The sequence below is a fragment of the Eutrigla gurnardus genome (assembly GCF_963514095.1).
Source record: "Eutrigla gurnardus genome assembly, chromosome: 17".
NCBI lineage: Eukaryota > Metazoa > Chordata > Actinopteri > Perciformes > Triglidae > Eutrigla > Eutrigla gurnardus.
The window spans coordinates 17,837,523-17,853,634 of NC_139928.1; the positions used below are offsets into that span (position 1 = coordinate 17,837,523).

Below are 16,112 nucleotides of genomic sequence, written 5' to 3' on the forward strand. Positions count from 1 at the left end.
TTGTTGAGCTGTTAAAGAGGGCCCAGGACCACAAACAAGTGTTAATAAACAGTTTGTCCCAGAATGAGCGCACACACACCATCAGGTCATGAGTATCTCATTTTGGTCGGTGTCAAAGGTTGTTTTCTCTTAAAATCGCACAACAATCTGCATTCAGAGCCACTTAACGGACACGAAATTCTACCGCGGTGAGCCTTTTCACATAGGAGGAGGGATATTTTCCACAAAAAGTAGTGCGTCTCCTGAGACGAGCTCATGCTTCTCCAGCGCGGCGGACGTGAAAGGCTCTTTCATAGCGGAGGGAGCTGCGGTGTAGTAGCAGAGACCGGGAGGGACGCTACTGGGAACTATGGAAACAGGAAGTGATGGGGTCAGAGACACGAGCCAAGTTAAAGGCTGGGAAAAAGACTGGAGGGTTTCTTTGGGAAGCTAAGATTAGCCCACCATGAAGCTGCTCCTGTGGGAGCCACGGCTGAAACTAATCACTAGTCCCCCTTTAGAAAAATCAATTAAAAAAGCTCATCACAGTTATCTAGAGCTAGGATGTTATTAGTAAACGATTAGTGTATTATTCAAATATTTGGTTCAAGTTTATAAATTGTGAGGAATTTTGAAAAAGAACACCTGATGATTGTATAAATATAAACGGTACAATTAGTACAGTCCTGAACACAAAACATTCACTTCACTATCGTAGAAGACGAAGAAATCGGCTAACATTCACACAGCGAGAAGCTAACTCACAATTGTTTGGGGCGGGACTATTTATTGGGCGGGACCGGTATATTCCTCCCCGGGTTGCCTGGCAACATCACGGCCAACGTCACACCAGCACCACCACCACCAGTTGAAGGCGCCTTTCTACATCATGAGGTTTTGCTATCGACCGGTAGGTGGGTTTTGATTCCATTAAGACAAAACCAGGCTAGCAGTTTCTACCCGTTTCCATTGCTTGTGCTAAGCTAACCTTAGCTAGGCTAAGCTAAACTAGGCCCTCAGCTCAATAAAGCTACTAGCTTAGCACAGACAGAAGAGTGGTATCAGTTTTTTCGTCTTAATTATCGCCAAGATTGATTGAAAAAAGTGGTTAAACTTTTAATGATTCACATTGCAAAGTTATGGTAAAATACAGATTAAGGAAGCGACATTATGCTGCATATAAAATCTGCTTTGTGTCAATATAATAAAGCTGTGGAGGCCTAAGGCGTATACGATTTAATTAATGTAGAAGGCTTAGCATAATCAAATACTGACAAATATGTATTATGCTGAAATAATTCAACATATTTTTAAAAAACACAGCTCATTCTATTTTTTATTTTCCTGAAAGTTTATTGATGGACATGTATTTTATTTCAATATGTTTTGCTATTTTCCCCTAAAGACTGATAATGCAACTTTTTAATCAGGGCAAGCAAGGTTTTCTTGATCAATTTAAATTAAATACATTTAACATGAGTTGTACAACTATTGGATTTAAGAAATCCCATGAATATATTGCCTATTGTGTGTTTTTATTTATTATTAGTTTTAGTTATTAAGTTAAGGGAAAGAAGGCATCAGAAAAGGGGGAGGTATTTTTTCTTTTACCATATGCAGAGGACAACAGTTATTTCAGTGTTTTCTTAATGTGTACATTGGTGCACGGTAGAAGTTCAGTTCATATTTTAATTTTCAATTTGGGGTACAGGATTAAACTAATTGGACATTGAGGATCCATAAGATCCACAACACCCTAATCATTTTCATACAGTCCCTTGTTTTAGCATTGGACACTTTGAAAAATGTCCTGCCCTTTGCAGTCCGTGAGGTGGATCTTTTTAGGCTGCTGTCCAAGTGTCTGTTAGTGGTAATGCACTCGTCCAATAGTCCCGGTCCCTGTGACCAGAATGTCCGGCTGTCCGTTCCTCCAGATCTCCCTGACGATTCGTTCCCTCTCCTCCAGGCGACGCGCCTTCTCCAGCTCATCAGCAGACGCAAAAACGTCCACGCTCCTGAGAGTCCCGTTAGACTGGCTGCTGCGATCACTCATGGGCCCCATCGTCACTTTAGGGATCTCTACCTCCTCTCCATCCTCCTCCTCCCCAATGCCCTCCTCATCCTCATCCTCCTCTTCCTCGCTGGACTCCTTCAGCTGTCTCCTCTCAGGCGAAGGGGGAGGTCTGCTGTGGCGGCGAGTCCTGCAGGCGATGCCGGCCACCAGGAGGCACAGCGCCATGAGGAGGCCGAAACAGACGCCCATCATGAAGTAGAGGGCGAAGGTCTCTGGATTGGCTGCGAGGGCGGAGAAGCAACAGTTGACGACCTCAGCAAAAGAAGGTTAGCCTACATTTACTTACATGGAGGCACTTGCACATTGTTTGAGTGATACATTTTATGCTACTTCTACTCCACTTCATCGGGACATACTTACTGTACTTTTTACTTTATTTTTCAGGTTAACGACAGGTGATAAAATCAAACAACCAGCTTCTCTAAAACTCTACAATTAACACATTATGTCTTGATAGATTAATCTGTACCAAAACCAAAGTGAACAAATAACAGCTTCTGGTCTTGTTGTTACTGCGAGGTTGCCATGCAAGTATTGGAAATCCCAGTTCCTGCTCCAAGTAATAGTCTGGCCCCTGTAAAGCCAGTGGGATAGATGACAGATGCTATTTCCTGCGTGGGTGCGAGCTGCTGGGAACGAGGTGTTGCAAATATTGCACCATCTCTCGTGTCCACAGCGCGGCGCTAGAGAACACACTTTTTATCGAGTGGTTGAGAACCACGCTGAGGTGTGTACCTTTGATGTGAGCGTAGGTCGCCATGCTGTTACTGAGCAGCTCCATGTCTCTGTTAACAGGCTCCATCCTGGTTGACAGTGGGTTCAAACAGCTAGCATCTCCAGGACGACGGATCCTGTTACAAAAAGACAGACAGTTAGTTCATGTTCCAATCTGATGGTGTCGCTTTTTTAAACCCCGAGGTCTGAGCTCACCCTGAAGATGCCCAACGCCTGACGAAATGTGTTCCCTACCCATCATTCCTCTGATCTAAACTGGTGTCAGAGGTCACCAGACAAGGACATTGTGTTCCTTGTAAGCGTTTCTCAGGCCTCTAACACGAACAGCAACGCGAGGCCCGCTGGGTCTGATGGGGATGTTTATATTTATGACATCAGTGCCCGAGGAGGCTCCTTTCCGCTGTCGCACAGATGTTTTTTTTCTTCTCTTCCCACAGAAAAACAAATCACATGGCAGAATTCATGTTCCTTGGAAACGGCAGCTTTACACAAAAAGTGTTTGTTGATTTTGGTTTATTTTGAGACATCTTTCTCAGAGTTGTGGCACTTTTATAATTGTAACTAATGGCTTCATGAATGGTCTATTATATGCTCTACATATCGGTTATAATCCCTTCATTCAGAACCATTTATGCCAGATTGGGATAATCTTCTTCATATCATTTCTATTTGGTAAAAATGCAGTTTTACATCTTGGAAATCCATTGAGTTTACATGGCATCTATATAAACATCAGAGACATTAGTAAAATGGAATTAATATAAAGTTTGTACATCTGGAGTTTTAAATCTTTATCACAATGTTAATGGGTGATGGTGATGGAAGCAAAGTTTTATGCTCTTAATAACCTCCAAAAGTCAACTTGCTATATCTCAGAGCCGCATTAATAGGTCTTTCCGGTTTCCTCTTGATGGTGTCCGGGCCTCAGTGGAACCACTTTCTACGGGAAAACCTCCTTTTAAATGTTTTTCTTTGTAATTTGTGTGACCCGATCCTTTAGAAGAGTGAGAGCCTGAGGCCTGAGTCAAGTTTGGTGTAAACACGATGACCATCACATTCCCTGTCATTACAGCAACAAGTGTGCGTGGGAGCCTGAACTGTTTTCCTTTCCGGTGCTTTCTCTCCAGGGAGAAACCCAAATCATGCCCCGCTCCAATCGCCAACATTCGGAGGGGCTCCAGTCGCTCTCCCGCCCTGATCTTTATCCTGGTGAGTCTTGGCTGTTCACTCTCAAAGGATCTCCTTTTTTTGTTTTTTTTTGTTTTAAAGGGGGGCAATTACAGTGGTCGTCTCTATAGTGGCCACCGACTCATGGGAACCGGTGGGTCTCGGCCGGCGCTGCCTTCTGTTCGCCATTTAACTCTCAGACAGAAGAGGCATGACTCCATCTGCACCCTCAATTTGCGGCCCCCAGACCTCAACAACATAAGTGGGCAATTTAGTTTCCGCTTCAGCTCGCGCAAAGTCAAACAGTGTTTGTTTTAATTAAAGGCCGGTCTGTACACCCAGCACTTCGGCGTGCCCACCGATGAGACTGTTGATTTAACTGGAAGCATTTATCACCCGGCAGATACGACCTTCTTATCAATCAATCGTGTCATTTGTCATTTGGGTCCTCGGGGGACATTTTTGGATATATATTCACTTTCTTTACTGAGAGTTAGAAGAGAAGGCTTATACCACTCATTAAGCTACAGCCAGTTAGCTTAGCTTAGCATATACACGGGTCACGAAGCTCCTGGCCAAAATAATTGCGATTCAGGATCGTTAATCATCAAAATTGGGCTTAAAACTCACATTACATTCTGTTCAGAAAAATTATCATTTTTTGTGCGGTGTGTCGTATTGTGCGTTATATCTTGTTTTTAAAAACAACAGCCGAAATATTTCTGGCAGCAGTTGCTCCTGCATGACAAAGAAATAATTTGACTTTTGTACAGTACAATGTTGGACAGAGCCAGGCTAGCCGTTTCCCCCTGTTTGCAGTCTTTATGCTAAGCTAAGCTAATCAGCTGCTGGCTGTAGCTTCACATTTAGAGAAATGTATCGATCTTCCATCCAACTGGCGGTAATAAAACACGAGCATCATTTTCTTAAAAGAAGTGAATCTTTTGTTTAAATTCATCTTAATTCTTTTCACTTTTGGGAATATTTTGTAGTTGATTTCTGTAAAAAAACGTTAAATGATCTTCTCATTTTAAGAAAATAAGAGTTTTAGTACTTAATTCTAGAAAGATAAGATGGAGACTTTTATTTTGCCACAGTCGACTCCTTGTACAAACAACATTACTGTGTCGACCAGAAACTCACTCTCTGCTTCTGTTGCCTCACTTGCAGATAAACACTAAAAGACATATACTTTTATTCAGAGCTCCACAGAACTTTACGACGGTCCCGGGGCGAGCAGTTTGTGGTAAAGTTTGCCCGAGATGGAAGCACAAGAGAAATCCCCGGAGGAGACAAATGTCCATTTTATACAGCCACAGTCTCGGGCAGACAGATTTAACACCTAACATTTCCAGACAAGTCCAATAACTTCTCGACTTAACTATACACATTCAAAGCCCGGCAGCTGTAGCTCTTTATGTAACCCCGTAAAACCCACTCCCGTTCAAACCCTCCCCACACTTCCTGCTGAGATAATCCTATTTAAATCAGAAGATGAAACCTGAAACCATTGAAAGAAACTTCTTATTCTACAGTAGTCCACCAAATCCGTCTCTCAGACTGGACAAAATCTTTTATCCAGGACACTCGAAAGTGAATAAAAGTGGGCTCCATTAATGCCTAAAAAATAAATGAAACAAGCTGAAAAACAAGGGTTTTCTCCTTGAATTTATATTCAAAGTGTTGATGATTTGGAGCACATTGTAGCTACTGCACCTATAAAGGATTTTATGGCCTGCGGTATTGTAAAGAACATAGTGCAGGCCCTGCTAATAAACTAGTTTGTCGCCCTGCTTATTGGCTGACAGCGGAGTAAGTGCGGTAAATGTGAACATGTAGAAATGTTTTGACAGGAAAAGCCCCTTTTACTATGCAAAACACACTGGATTTACATGAAATATGTGAAAATAAAAGGATGTGAAGTTGTCACTCACCTTGGTTGTGGATAAGAGCTGCAAAGCTCGACCAACACAAAGTTTCCACTGAAGGAAAAAAACAAAGCATTTACATCCAAATTTGGATCTGCTCTGTCAACCAACACTAAGATAAGATCCCATTATTTGGATGGAGGAGCAGCAAGGGGCTGTTGAGCACTCGGAGGAGCTGATGTAGCTGCCGGAGAGGGAGCAGCCTCCACTATGATCCCTGTCATCCTTTAGAGGAGGAGGACCGGCCAGAAACGGTCCTCACGTGTGTCGAGAAAGGAGGTGTTTCCTTTTCCTGAGAGATAAGCCAAACTCGCGTGTGCAACCACTGGCATCTGACTCCAAAATAAGAGCCCTAAAAATGCAGGGGGAACCACTTGATGGAGTCCTCCGCTTCTATAGGAATCACCTTTTACTGGGAGGTGTTCTGCCGTGTGTGCAGATGTGAGCTGCAGAGCTACTGGCCAGAGGGAGGTGATCTCTCCTCGCCACAGTGAGGTCTGTTCACTGTTAAGGCAGGAGGGTGGGACAGGAAATAGCTAGTCGGCTGCCATGGGCACAGGGCTGTGGTGCCTTTGGGGGCTTGTGGATTAATTGAGCTCTTTGTATTTTAATCCCAGCGTTGAGGGTGGGGGTGGGGGGAGACCTCCACAGTACAGTTTGCGTCTCTTACCGATTTTATTAAGCAAACAGTGGAGCCAGCAGGTGCTGCTGTTTGGAGGTTGAAAGTAATTAAGTACATTTACTCCTGTAATTGAGTACATTTTACTAATGTATATTTCTACTCCACTACGTTCTGTGGCAGAAGAAGTACTTTTATAGTACTCTGTTACAAGTTACAAGTCCTGCACTGAAAATTCTACCTCAGTAAAAGTACAAAAGTATTGGCATCAAAATATACTTAAGTACTAAAAGTAATGGTCCATCTCAGAATCATCAAGCAATTAATCATTAATGTTAATTAATATTTAATGTTGCAGCTGTGGTCCTAGTTAATATACAATCTTAATATACAATTATTAATAATATTACAGTATTGATATATAATATTTATTGTTAATCTCATTTTGTATTATTAATATGAATTTGCAAAATTATGTAGTGGATTAAAAATGACAATATTATCATTACAAATGTAGTTGAGTAGAAGTACGCAAACCTTAGAATTGTACTTATGTGAACCATTTGAGCACATTTATTTTGAATGCTTTCAGTACATATTTTGGATAACACGTCTGTACTTATACATAAAGAAAATAAAAGCAGGACTTCTATTACTGTAGAGTATTTTTTACATTATTGTGTGAGTGTACTTCTATGACCACAGGTGGAGTCCGCGACACTGATCCAGGCCGCGTTGCGTCTTGTAAAAGAACTGTTTATGCGGTTGAGCCTCTGTAAAGTGCTATTCTGAGTTTAGTGAGTGTTGATGTGGCGCTCCGTCGTGTTTTTTAGCAAAGCAGTAAGCAGTGATTATGTGGGCTGCTGTCATTCAGATGCTCTGTGTTGGTTTCGAAGCAGTCAAGAGCAAAAATATGTCCCTAAAAAAAAAAAAACACGAGGCCACAGCCAAAACAATGAGCCAACCACAGAGGGACATTCCTGTGTGCATATTCCTTAATTTAATGTAGTTAAGATGACACGACTGCTGAATGCACTCCCGTCTATCTCCCAGCCAGCGTTTATCTGCACCAGCTGCCTCCGCCTGTGTTATGTCAGGCCTGTCCTCTTCCTGACACGCTGTAGGAATAACATGCCCCTTTGCAAATTCCTCAAATTCCCAATCGTATTTGTGTATCGGGAGAACACTGGGACGGCAGTTTCCAAGCGAAACACTCTCTTCCTTTCACCCGGCTCTGCTCGTTCCCCATTGGCCGAACCTGCCGGGATGCCACACCACCAATCACGGGAGAGAGTGACAGCTCGCTGCAGCGGAGATGTTTGTGAGGTTGAAGCTGTGGAAACAGAGCTGCTTGTTTTTCCCTCCACCAGACTGCCATCGATCGTGACTAATGTTTTCCTGCACACGGGCAGTTATTAACTTTCTTCAGACAGACAGATGGGCTTTGTGGTGCTCAAGAGCAAATACACTGACACTCTGGGCTGCACCAGCACTCACCATTAATTATAGTGTGTTGCATTTCATTTTGACAAAGCCATCGTGCTTACAGAGCATGCTAACAGACACTTTTGAGAGGATGGTTTAATTGGACGCATCTTTATTCGTATTTCCTGCATGTATTTAAAAAAGAAATCTCACTTCTTCTTCGTGTCAATTACTAACTTCAAACCCAAATACCAGAACACAAAGATACGGTGTTCAACTCATTAACTCGTCAAACATGTTTGAAGAAAATGCAAGTATTTTGATATTCAATTGTTTCAATCGTTTAAGCAAAAAACAGCAAAAATATTCTGTTCAAAGCTTCACAAATGTTAGTATTTGCTGTGTTTCTCTGTTTGTTATCACTGTAAATTCAATATCTTTGTGTTTTTGTCAGATATAACTAGATATTATCAGATATCATCGACAAAAGATTCTTCAATTAATCTAGAAATCAATCCACAGATGTATCATAGTGAAAACAATTGTAAGCTTCCGCCCTAGAAAACAATCCAGAATAGGTCAGGCTATCGCCAACCTTTCATCGACCCGGCATCGTCACAGGTCATGGTCTTGGTGTGCACAAGTTGTGAGCAATTCAAAAGGGATTCTTTCCCCTTCTAAGATATTTAATTTGAAGGATTTTTAGGGGCCTGTAGAGGTGAAAGTATCCAGTAAGTATGTCAAAATAATGTATTTGATGTATTTTTTCTTTTCTCATCCTTTAAATCATAGTGTGACCCTTCAGGTTGGAAACCTGCTGATCGACTGTGATGCGTTTCATCAAATCTGTGAAAAAAAGAAATATTGCACATTGTCGGCAAGTATTTTTGGACCAGTCTTGCACAAGCAGTATTCAACCGAGTTTTGAATCCTCCTATGAAAAAGAAAAAACATTTCATTTTGTTTTCTTGGCGTATTCTTTTCTGCCTCCTCCATGACTAGCGAAGTTGCGGACGCGGTGGATCTTGGCCAGCTGGCTCTGCATGGTCTTCATTATGTCCATGTGGTCTGGGATGTGGACGTAGCGGATGTTCCTGCCCGTGATAAACATGTCCTGCAGCTGGGCGAGCTTTCCCCGTCCGTCCCGGTACACCACGTTCTCCAGACGTATGTTCATGAAGGCGTCCACGTTGACCACGCGACCCCGCGCCGTGCTCTCGTTCCTCATGTCCACCGTGGTCACCTCTCCCTGCAGACCCTGCAGCAGCACCACCATGCTGTTCTCTGCGATGGTACGCTCCCGCATGGAGTTGAAGACGTCAGCTACGGGCGCCGGTCCCGTCGACCGGGACTCGGGTCCCTGTGAGTCCATGGACACTGATGAAGAGGATCTCCAGAGGTCAGGGATGCCTGCAGACAAGCAGAAGGTCAGATCCTGCTACACAGTTCATAAACAAACGTGTGATGCTGTCACTGTGAACTAATGTTACCGTAATGCACTGAAACCTTATATACTTATACATTACCTTGATCTGCCTTTAATGCATTAAATGCATTTAATAAAGCACTAATTAAGAGTTCAGGAAAGGGGGGAAAAAAGGTAAGATTTTGCTCTGACACAATATATATCTTGTAATTAAAATAATGATCAAATAATATAAGGTTTCAAAACAGAAACACGTGCAGTGTCATAATTGATAAACGTATTGATATGGCCTAAAAATCCCGATCAGTCATAACCATGTTTACTCCTAATATTTGTGGTTGTGGTCCTGGGGTTAATTCAGCAGTCTAAAACACAGTTTCTGTCTTATTTATGAGTATAATCAACCTGAAGCTGCTTCACCTCAAAATGACCTCTCCTATTTTATCCTATAGAAATTGAATTAGCAAGCTCGAACTGTTACCGTTAGCTTTAGCAGCGAGAACCAAGACCTCCAGCGCCTCCAGAGAGCAGATATTACACATTAATACACATTATAATGTTTAGATGTTGCGAGCCGGACTTACCTGGATTAGTTAAATCCTGATTCCATGTTAAATCCCGGCGTTTAATCGTTCAAATATGTCAACAAGTTGGTTTTCCCGCAACAAGTCCAAACCAGGTAGCGCACTGTGATGACGTCTGAGTCTGCGTAACAGGTTTGCGTCAACGTAGCACAACACTGCCCTCTTCAGGCCGCTTCTGAAACCACTAATAAACAGTAAACTTCGTTTTCCTCTGTTTTCCTCAATGTTTAAAATAATATAGATGCGCATATTAATTTTTTAATTACAAATAAACTAGGTCAAGGAGAATCACTTCTATAGTGAATTTCAATTCATATTAAATAAATACAAGAGAAATACGATCACCAATGTGTTCTACAACATATTTAATTGTATTATGATGATATCCTTTAGGGAATTTGTTATGCATGCAACATACTTCCTTAAATCTTCAGATCGTAAGCCAATTTGATGAATAAATTAAAAATCGAATACATCTTTTAAAATAATAAATCATTTCTGACTCTCCTCTCTCTATGACTGCACTGGAACTAGTTCAGTCTTACATCGTGTTAAAAAAATCTGAACACAAAGAATATCAATAAATACTTTATTGAAAACATATAATTATTATATAGAAAATGCATCATCAAGTATAGCAGGTATTTCAACAATTTGCACTGCATTCATGTTGTAAATATAGATAAATAATACGTTTTGATAGTTATTTTACTCATATCCAGGTTTTTTATGATTGTATTATTATTATTGCATATTCTACAGGTTAGACTGGAGCTCCCCGTGACAGATGATGTCATAAATCAGTACAAAAAGCAGTACAGTTGAGACAATAAATTAAACTTGTTGTAACACCAGTGTCAGAGGTCGTCCATCATGGCCAGCAGGTCGTCTCCTTTGCTGCTGCTGAGGCTTTCAGGCTGCTTTTCTCCTTCGCTAAACTCTCCGGCGATTTGAGCCAGCTGAGTCGCAGCCTGTTCATCCTGAATTAAACAAAATAACCAACATATAATTAACAAACCACTGATGTAGCCAACATTAAGAAGAGTGTATTCACTGTTTCACCGCAGTCTATAAGCAAGGCAAGGCCATTTTATTTATATAGCACCTTTCAACAACAAGGAAATTCAAAGTGCTTTGAAGTGAGAATCATATTCTCAAATATCATATTTAATCAGTGGTGGAATGTAACTAAATTAATTGAATCACATGTATAATTCTATTATACATAAGATAATTTCTTATAATAATTCCTCTTATTATTCTTATTTTAGTTTTGTTTGAAGGTATTATTATAATCACTTATATAAGTAAATATATGTATTATATTATCTATAATATATAATAAAATACTATTTATTATTATACTTATTTTCTTCTTATGCAATTCTACAATATTAAAATCACCCTACCTGCATCGCTTGGATATTTATCACACCAAATAAGGACTGCTCAGCTCCACCTGAAGCTCCCCTGTCGATCAAAATAAATCATATTTGCGGTAATCAATGTTAATTTAATATCAGAGAATGAGTGAAGAGAAAGAGGAGCACTCACGCCTCCTCCTCCTCTTGGTCTGTAGTAAACAGGTTGATCTGAAAGCCAGCTTCAGTTTGGGGCGAGTTCTCGGCCTTCATGCTGCCCATCAGACGAGCCAGCAGGTTCAGCTCCTCTTTGGCCAGCAGGTTGGGAGTGTCATCCGTCTGCAGGAGGATGGTGGAGGTGTGCAGGTTTAATTACACCTGTGTTTTTTCCCCCTGCTATGAATGTGTCAGAAATAAGGCTGTTACCTTGACAGAGGGAGCCGTGGATGTGTGCGTCTCCTCTGGGTGGTTCACAGTGTACCTTCATTCATGAAGCACAAAACACAGCAGTGTCCTCTTGTAAATCCACGTACTTCTAATCGTCCCTAAAAGATAGCGTACCTGTGGTACGGATGCTGTTCATACGTACATGTTCATGCCCAGTCTGATGACTCTGTCCCCATGCAGTTCAAAGCAGCCCTGCCTGATGGGGCTGGTGTAACTTCCTCCTGTGGGGAACTCACTCCGTCTCACTTCTCTGCCCTTTCCGTCAAACATCCTGTGGAAACGGGAAGCGGATGACGACACTCTGGAATACTGAGATATTTCTTATGAGCAGGCTGAGACAAGAATATTTAACATTATGACGTATCGGCTTGTTGCATCGTAAGCGATGCCACATCAGGTGCCACTAACGGAGGTTAAGGGCTAAATTAGCTGAGTGTAAATGATGTCCGACAACCAGGCTAGGAAAAAAAAAAGGTGACTTATATTCAGTAGATAACATTTAAAAAGAACAGAAATGAAATAATACGTTATCCAGCTAAAGAAGAACCAAAAAATTCTGCCTATTTTCTATGCTTAATGTGTTTTTAAATGTATCATTAACACAATACATTACAGCCACAGTGCTGCTTTGAGCCAAATGCTGAACGTTAGCATGCTAACAGATAACCTCTAGCCCAGTGACAACTAAATACCGCAAAGTCTGTGAGGGTTTAGGCCCTAAACCTTGGGGCTGTCCCTCCGCCAAATCATCGAGTGATTGAGGGCTCCCTTACTGACATTTTGAACCCCTCATGCACACTTTCCGTATGTCAGCATTTCTGCAGACTTTGCCTGAGCGATTTTCCCCACAAATCAAAGCATTATGACGTTAAGCACGGGGTAACCAAGGGGAAGCCCTGAGGTGCAAAAGAAAATGGTAAACTACGAGGACGGCACACAGGTGTTCAGCCTGGAATATTAGATTTACACGGAAACATGAAGGATTTAAGATCTTCCATAAAATCTGTGCAACGCAAGCCGAACATATGTCACACACCTAATCGATTCATCAACCAGTTTTCTTTTCAATTCAAATGTTGCCTTAGAAGCTGTTTTGACAAAAACAACAGATTATTTGACAATTATCTCTCCTTGTAAAGCTACAGCCTGGAAGGCGTTCAAATCGGGCAGTAAAATATAGATAACACGTTTTGGTGTCATGCAGGAAAAGTGAAATGTCGCCTCAAAGTACTTTCCCATTCATAGTCATCGTTTCAACCATGTCTAAGGCCTTTGTTACACAAGATGTTGGAATAGATGCTAGAAACTACACATCAACAGATTTTCTTGCTCATTTACTGCCGTGTTTGTCAGGTGCCTACCTAATAAGCCCTGGGACATCTATCCCATGAGGCACCGGGCCCGATGTCGACAGGGCAAAACGCCCGTTGGGATTCTGGACTTTGTTTTTGAGGAAAAGTGACACCTATGAGGAGGGAATACATTTTATTTTTATTAAAAACGCACTTTATTTTCATTTCACTAGTATGGAGGGACAAAAAAAAAGCAGAGGACTCACGCGAATGTGCATGTCTTGAAAGAATATGAGCAGTGTTTGTCTAAGAAGCTGGAATTCACCTTCTGGTAATGATGAGTACACCTGGAGTAGACGAAGAAGAATAAAAACAGGTCAGTCATCAGCTGGATTCCAGACAGGATGCACTAACTTATAGTACAGACTGTACAGACATAGGTAATAGGTCTTTAAAGCAATCTACAACATACGATAATTACAGGTTGGTTTTAATATCTGCTCTCAATATACCTCAATGAGCTTCCTTTGTGTCTGGTCCACTTGGTTCATGACCACAGGAGTGTCTTTAACAAATTCCCTGATGGTGTCTACATGATTGTAAGTGATTAGCAGCAAGTCTTTGGGCCGTGGACAAAGAAAGACCTGATACTTGAACGCCATGACCATCAGCTCGTATAACTATAGAGAAAGAAAAAAGAAAGTTATACATTTTAAGGACATGCCACCTCTGCAATCAAACAACTTGTTTTTCTCCAAAACTGACAAATCTTTAAAACATCAAAGCCTCAATATTTGAATAAACTGTTGAAATATTCTGGAATTGATCTTCTTATCTTCTTAGAAATGTAATAAAAACAAAAAACCCGCTTTTAGCACAACTTTAAAAGAAATGTGATATCATGACGTATAACTTAACTTGAGCTAAAGATCTCTTTATTATCTTATACATACCCTGTCCATGCTGGCCGGGTTCAGCCTCATGATGGAGGCGTGCGCTAACCGAGTTAGCACTGTTTTCAGTGTCCTATGAGAATACAGCTGCTGGGGTTTGAGAAGTTCATCCATAAAGTCTTTACTAAACATGGTGCCAACAATGTCATTCATTACTACGAGCGGGAGAAAGAAACAGAAACAGAGAGGCGGTTCATTCCGGTTAAAATTAATATTCACGATATGGGATTCGATCGTAAATGAAGCTACACTTACATACATTTAACGTGGTACCTAGCTTAATCCCGCCAAATCACATTAAATCCACGTGAGTCACAAGATGAGACGACCGTTACGGCTAATGTGCTAAACTAGTTAGCGATGACTTTAGCTCTGTTTCTCCATATTGGCTGAATTAGTTACTGCCTCATTTATGTGGAACAAAACAAAGGCCCAAAATGTTTTATTTCTATACAGTATTACAATTACAGTAACATCTATAAATCTATGGACAAATTTACTTGTAGCTTTAGCTAGGTGTGGCTAGGTGTGGCTCGCTAGCTCACGTTATGATATGGTTTAGTCGTCTAGTTTTTGTCTCTCTCTGGCTAATTTACATGCTGTTTTACATGTATATGGAAACATTTATATGATAAAAGATATGCCACACTCATGTTTGACCAAAGATTACTGTTTTGGTTTAGGGCAGTGTGTTGTAGAGGCTGTATCTCACACTTAGTTTGTTACAGCTAATGGTAGACACACACACACACACACACTACATGGCAGTGGTGGAAAGTAACCAACATAATTATAAGTAAGTAAGTAAGTATTTTGTGCTCTGCGTTACTGCTAAAGATGTGAGTACTTCTTCCACCACTACCACAGGACCACAAGGAGCTGACTAAACAATACTATTCTGAAGTATGGCGTGGATACCTCTTTTTCTGTCATTTTCCGACCACATGCCTTCATCCGTTAGGTTTCCCAAAAAAGGAAAGAAGGAAAATAGACTTGTATGAGAAATTTGAGCTGCGCATATTCAGTTTTGAAGCCGACATCTGACAGCTAGAGTACAGTTTGTCAGCGGGAGGGAGGACACATGCACACACCCACCAAGCCTGCGGGTTCTCTAGCCACCTCTACCTTTCTCTGAGTTGTCCTCAGACGTGTTGAGAGCCTGCAGGCGTTGGTCCAGTATGTAAAGCATCTCTCCACCAAGATTAATGAAAACCAGGGGGAGAGTTCTCACAGACATCCTGCAAAGACAAAGAAGGGATTAACCCAGAGGGAAAAGCTGCTGCAGAAGTAGGCGTTCGAAGCAAGTTGAGGCCCTTTCAGATCAAAAGCACTGGTTATTAAATAGCCATTGTCTGATTGTCCCTGTTGTGAATGGCCACTGTTAACACATTGTCCATGTTAAAGCTTATCTGATCCTGCCTCTTCAGATAACATGCCCCACTTAGATGCAACAGGTGGTGAGGATGAGGATCAGCAGACACCAGACTCAATCTTATTGGCCAGGATAAGGATGACGTGGCGGCACAGCACAACCAACTGCAGAAGGTACATGGCCACGTGTGCATGTTCAATATCTGTATTAAGAGAGTTTGGGCATCATAGGCTACAGGCTGATGCACACATGAAAGTAAAGCACAAGAAACCAAATAATTACATTTATATTGCATTTAACATCACATGGGGCAAAAGAGTGAGGTAATGTGTATGTGATTCTATAATATCATTGTATGGAATTGAAAGGAATAGTTCAACATTTTGGGAAGTACACTTATTTTCTTATTTACTGCGAGTAAGATGATCAACAGCCCATTCATACCTATACAACTAATATGAATTTTGGCCATATAATGTAGCTGCCTATATGGATATCGCATACTGATTTTTGTTCCAATACAAGCAATATAATACTGTAACCATACTAATAATTTATTTTAATTCTACATGCAGTGTATGTAAAGGATATCTACTGTAGCTAAACTGACTCTTGCCTGAGGTCTCATTTTACTGACAGTTACGATATGAACTGTTCACCAGTTTTACAATGCCCACACGTACCTGCAATTCCAAATAAAGGATTAGTAGAAACATGCAAATGAACGATTATCTTTATGCTCACTGTTAC

At 41.2% G+C, this 16,112-nt stretch overlaps 3 protein-coding genes across 3 annotated transcripts; all 3 read right to left on the reverse strand.

The window, feature by feature from the left end:
• Positions 1-1,074: 1,074 nt before the first annotated feature.
• Positions 1,075-6,326, reverse strand: eva1bb (eva-1 homolog Bb (C. elegans)). Its single transcript, XM_084031786.1, has 3 exons — positions 5,890-6,326; positions 2,789-2,904; positions 1,075-2,274 (listed from the first exon to the last, which is right to left on the reverse strand). The coding sequence occupies exons 2-3, from the start codon at positions 2,853-2,855 to the stop codon at positions 1,844-1,846; spliced, it is 498 nt and encodes a 165-aa protein (XP_083887912.1). The 5' UTR covers positions 2,856-2,904; positions 5,890-6,326; the 3' UTR covers positions 1,075-1,843.
• Positions 6,327-8,721: 2,395 nt separating this feature from the next.
• Positions 8,722-10,062, reverse strand: lsm10 (LSM10, U7 small nuclear RNA associated). The gene is made up of 2 exons (XM_084031957.1): positions 9,938-10,062; positions 8,722-9,337 (listed from the first exon to the last, which is right to left on the reverse strand). Exon 2 carries the CDS (start codon positions 9,297-9,299, stop codon positions 8,883-8,885), a length of 417 nt encoding a protein of 138 aa, XP_083888083.1. The 5' UTR covers positions 9,300-9,337; positions 9,938-10,062; the 3' UTR covers positions 8,722-8,882.
• A 503-nt stretch (positions 10,063-10,565) lies between these two features.
• Positions 10,566-15,454, reverse strand: oscp1a (organic solute carrier partner 1a). The gene is made up of 11 exons (XM_084031956.1): positions 15,116-15,454; positions 14,909-14,938; positions 13,991-14,145; positions 13,550-13,717; positions 13,304-13,384; positions 13,107-13,210; positions 11,888-12,016; positions 11,725-11,779; positions 11,492-11,637; positions 11,347-11,407; positions 10,566-10,917 (listed from the first exon to the last, which is right to left on the reverse strand). Exons 1-11 carry the CDS (start codon positions 15,225-15,227, stop codon positions 10,795-10,797), a joined length of 1,164 nt encoding a protein of 387 aa, XP_083888082.1. The 5' UTR covers positions 15,228-15,454; the 3' UTR covers positions 10,566-10,794.
• Between the last annotated feature and the right edge of the window lie 658 nt (positions 15,455-16,112).

Excerpts from the sequence above, each read along its gene's own strand:
- lsm10 (XM_084031957.1), bottom strand. The coding sequence starts at position 9,299 with ATGGACTCACAGGGACCCGAGTCCCGGTCGACGGGACCGGCGCCCGTA.
- eva1bb (XM_084031786.1), bottom strand. The coding sequence starts at position 2,855 with ATGGAGCCTGTTAACAGAGACATGGAGCTGCTCAGTAACAGCATGGCG. Across the intron at positions 2,275-2,788 it reads GACCTACGCTCACATCAAAG|CCAATCCAGAGACCTTCGCC; the intron begins GTACACACCTCA and ends CCGCCCTCGCAG.
- oscp1a (XM_084031956.1), bottom strand. The coding sequence starts at position 15,227 with ATGTCTGTGAGAACTCTCCCCCTGGTTTTCATTAATCTTGGTGGAGAG. Across the intron at positions 13,718-13,990 it reads ACCCGGCCAGCATGGACAGG|TTATACGAGCTGATGGTCAT; the intron begins GTATGTATAAGA and ends CTTTCTCTATAG. Across the intron at positions 11,780-11,887 it reads ATCAGACTGGGCATGAACAT|GTACACTGTGAACCACCCAG; the intron begins GTACGTATGAAC and ends TCATGAATGAAG.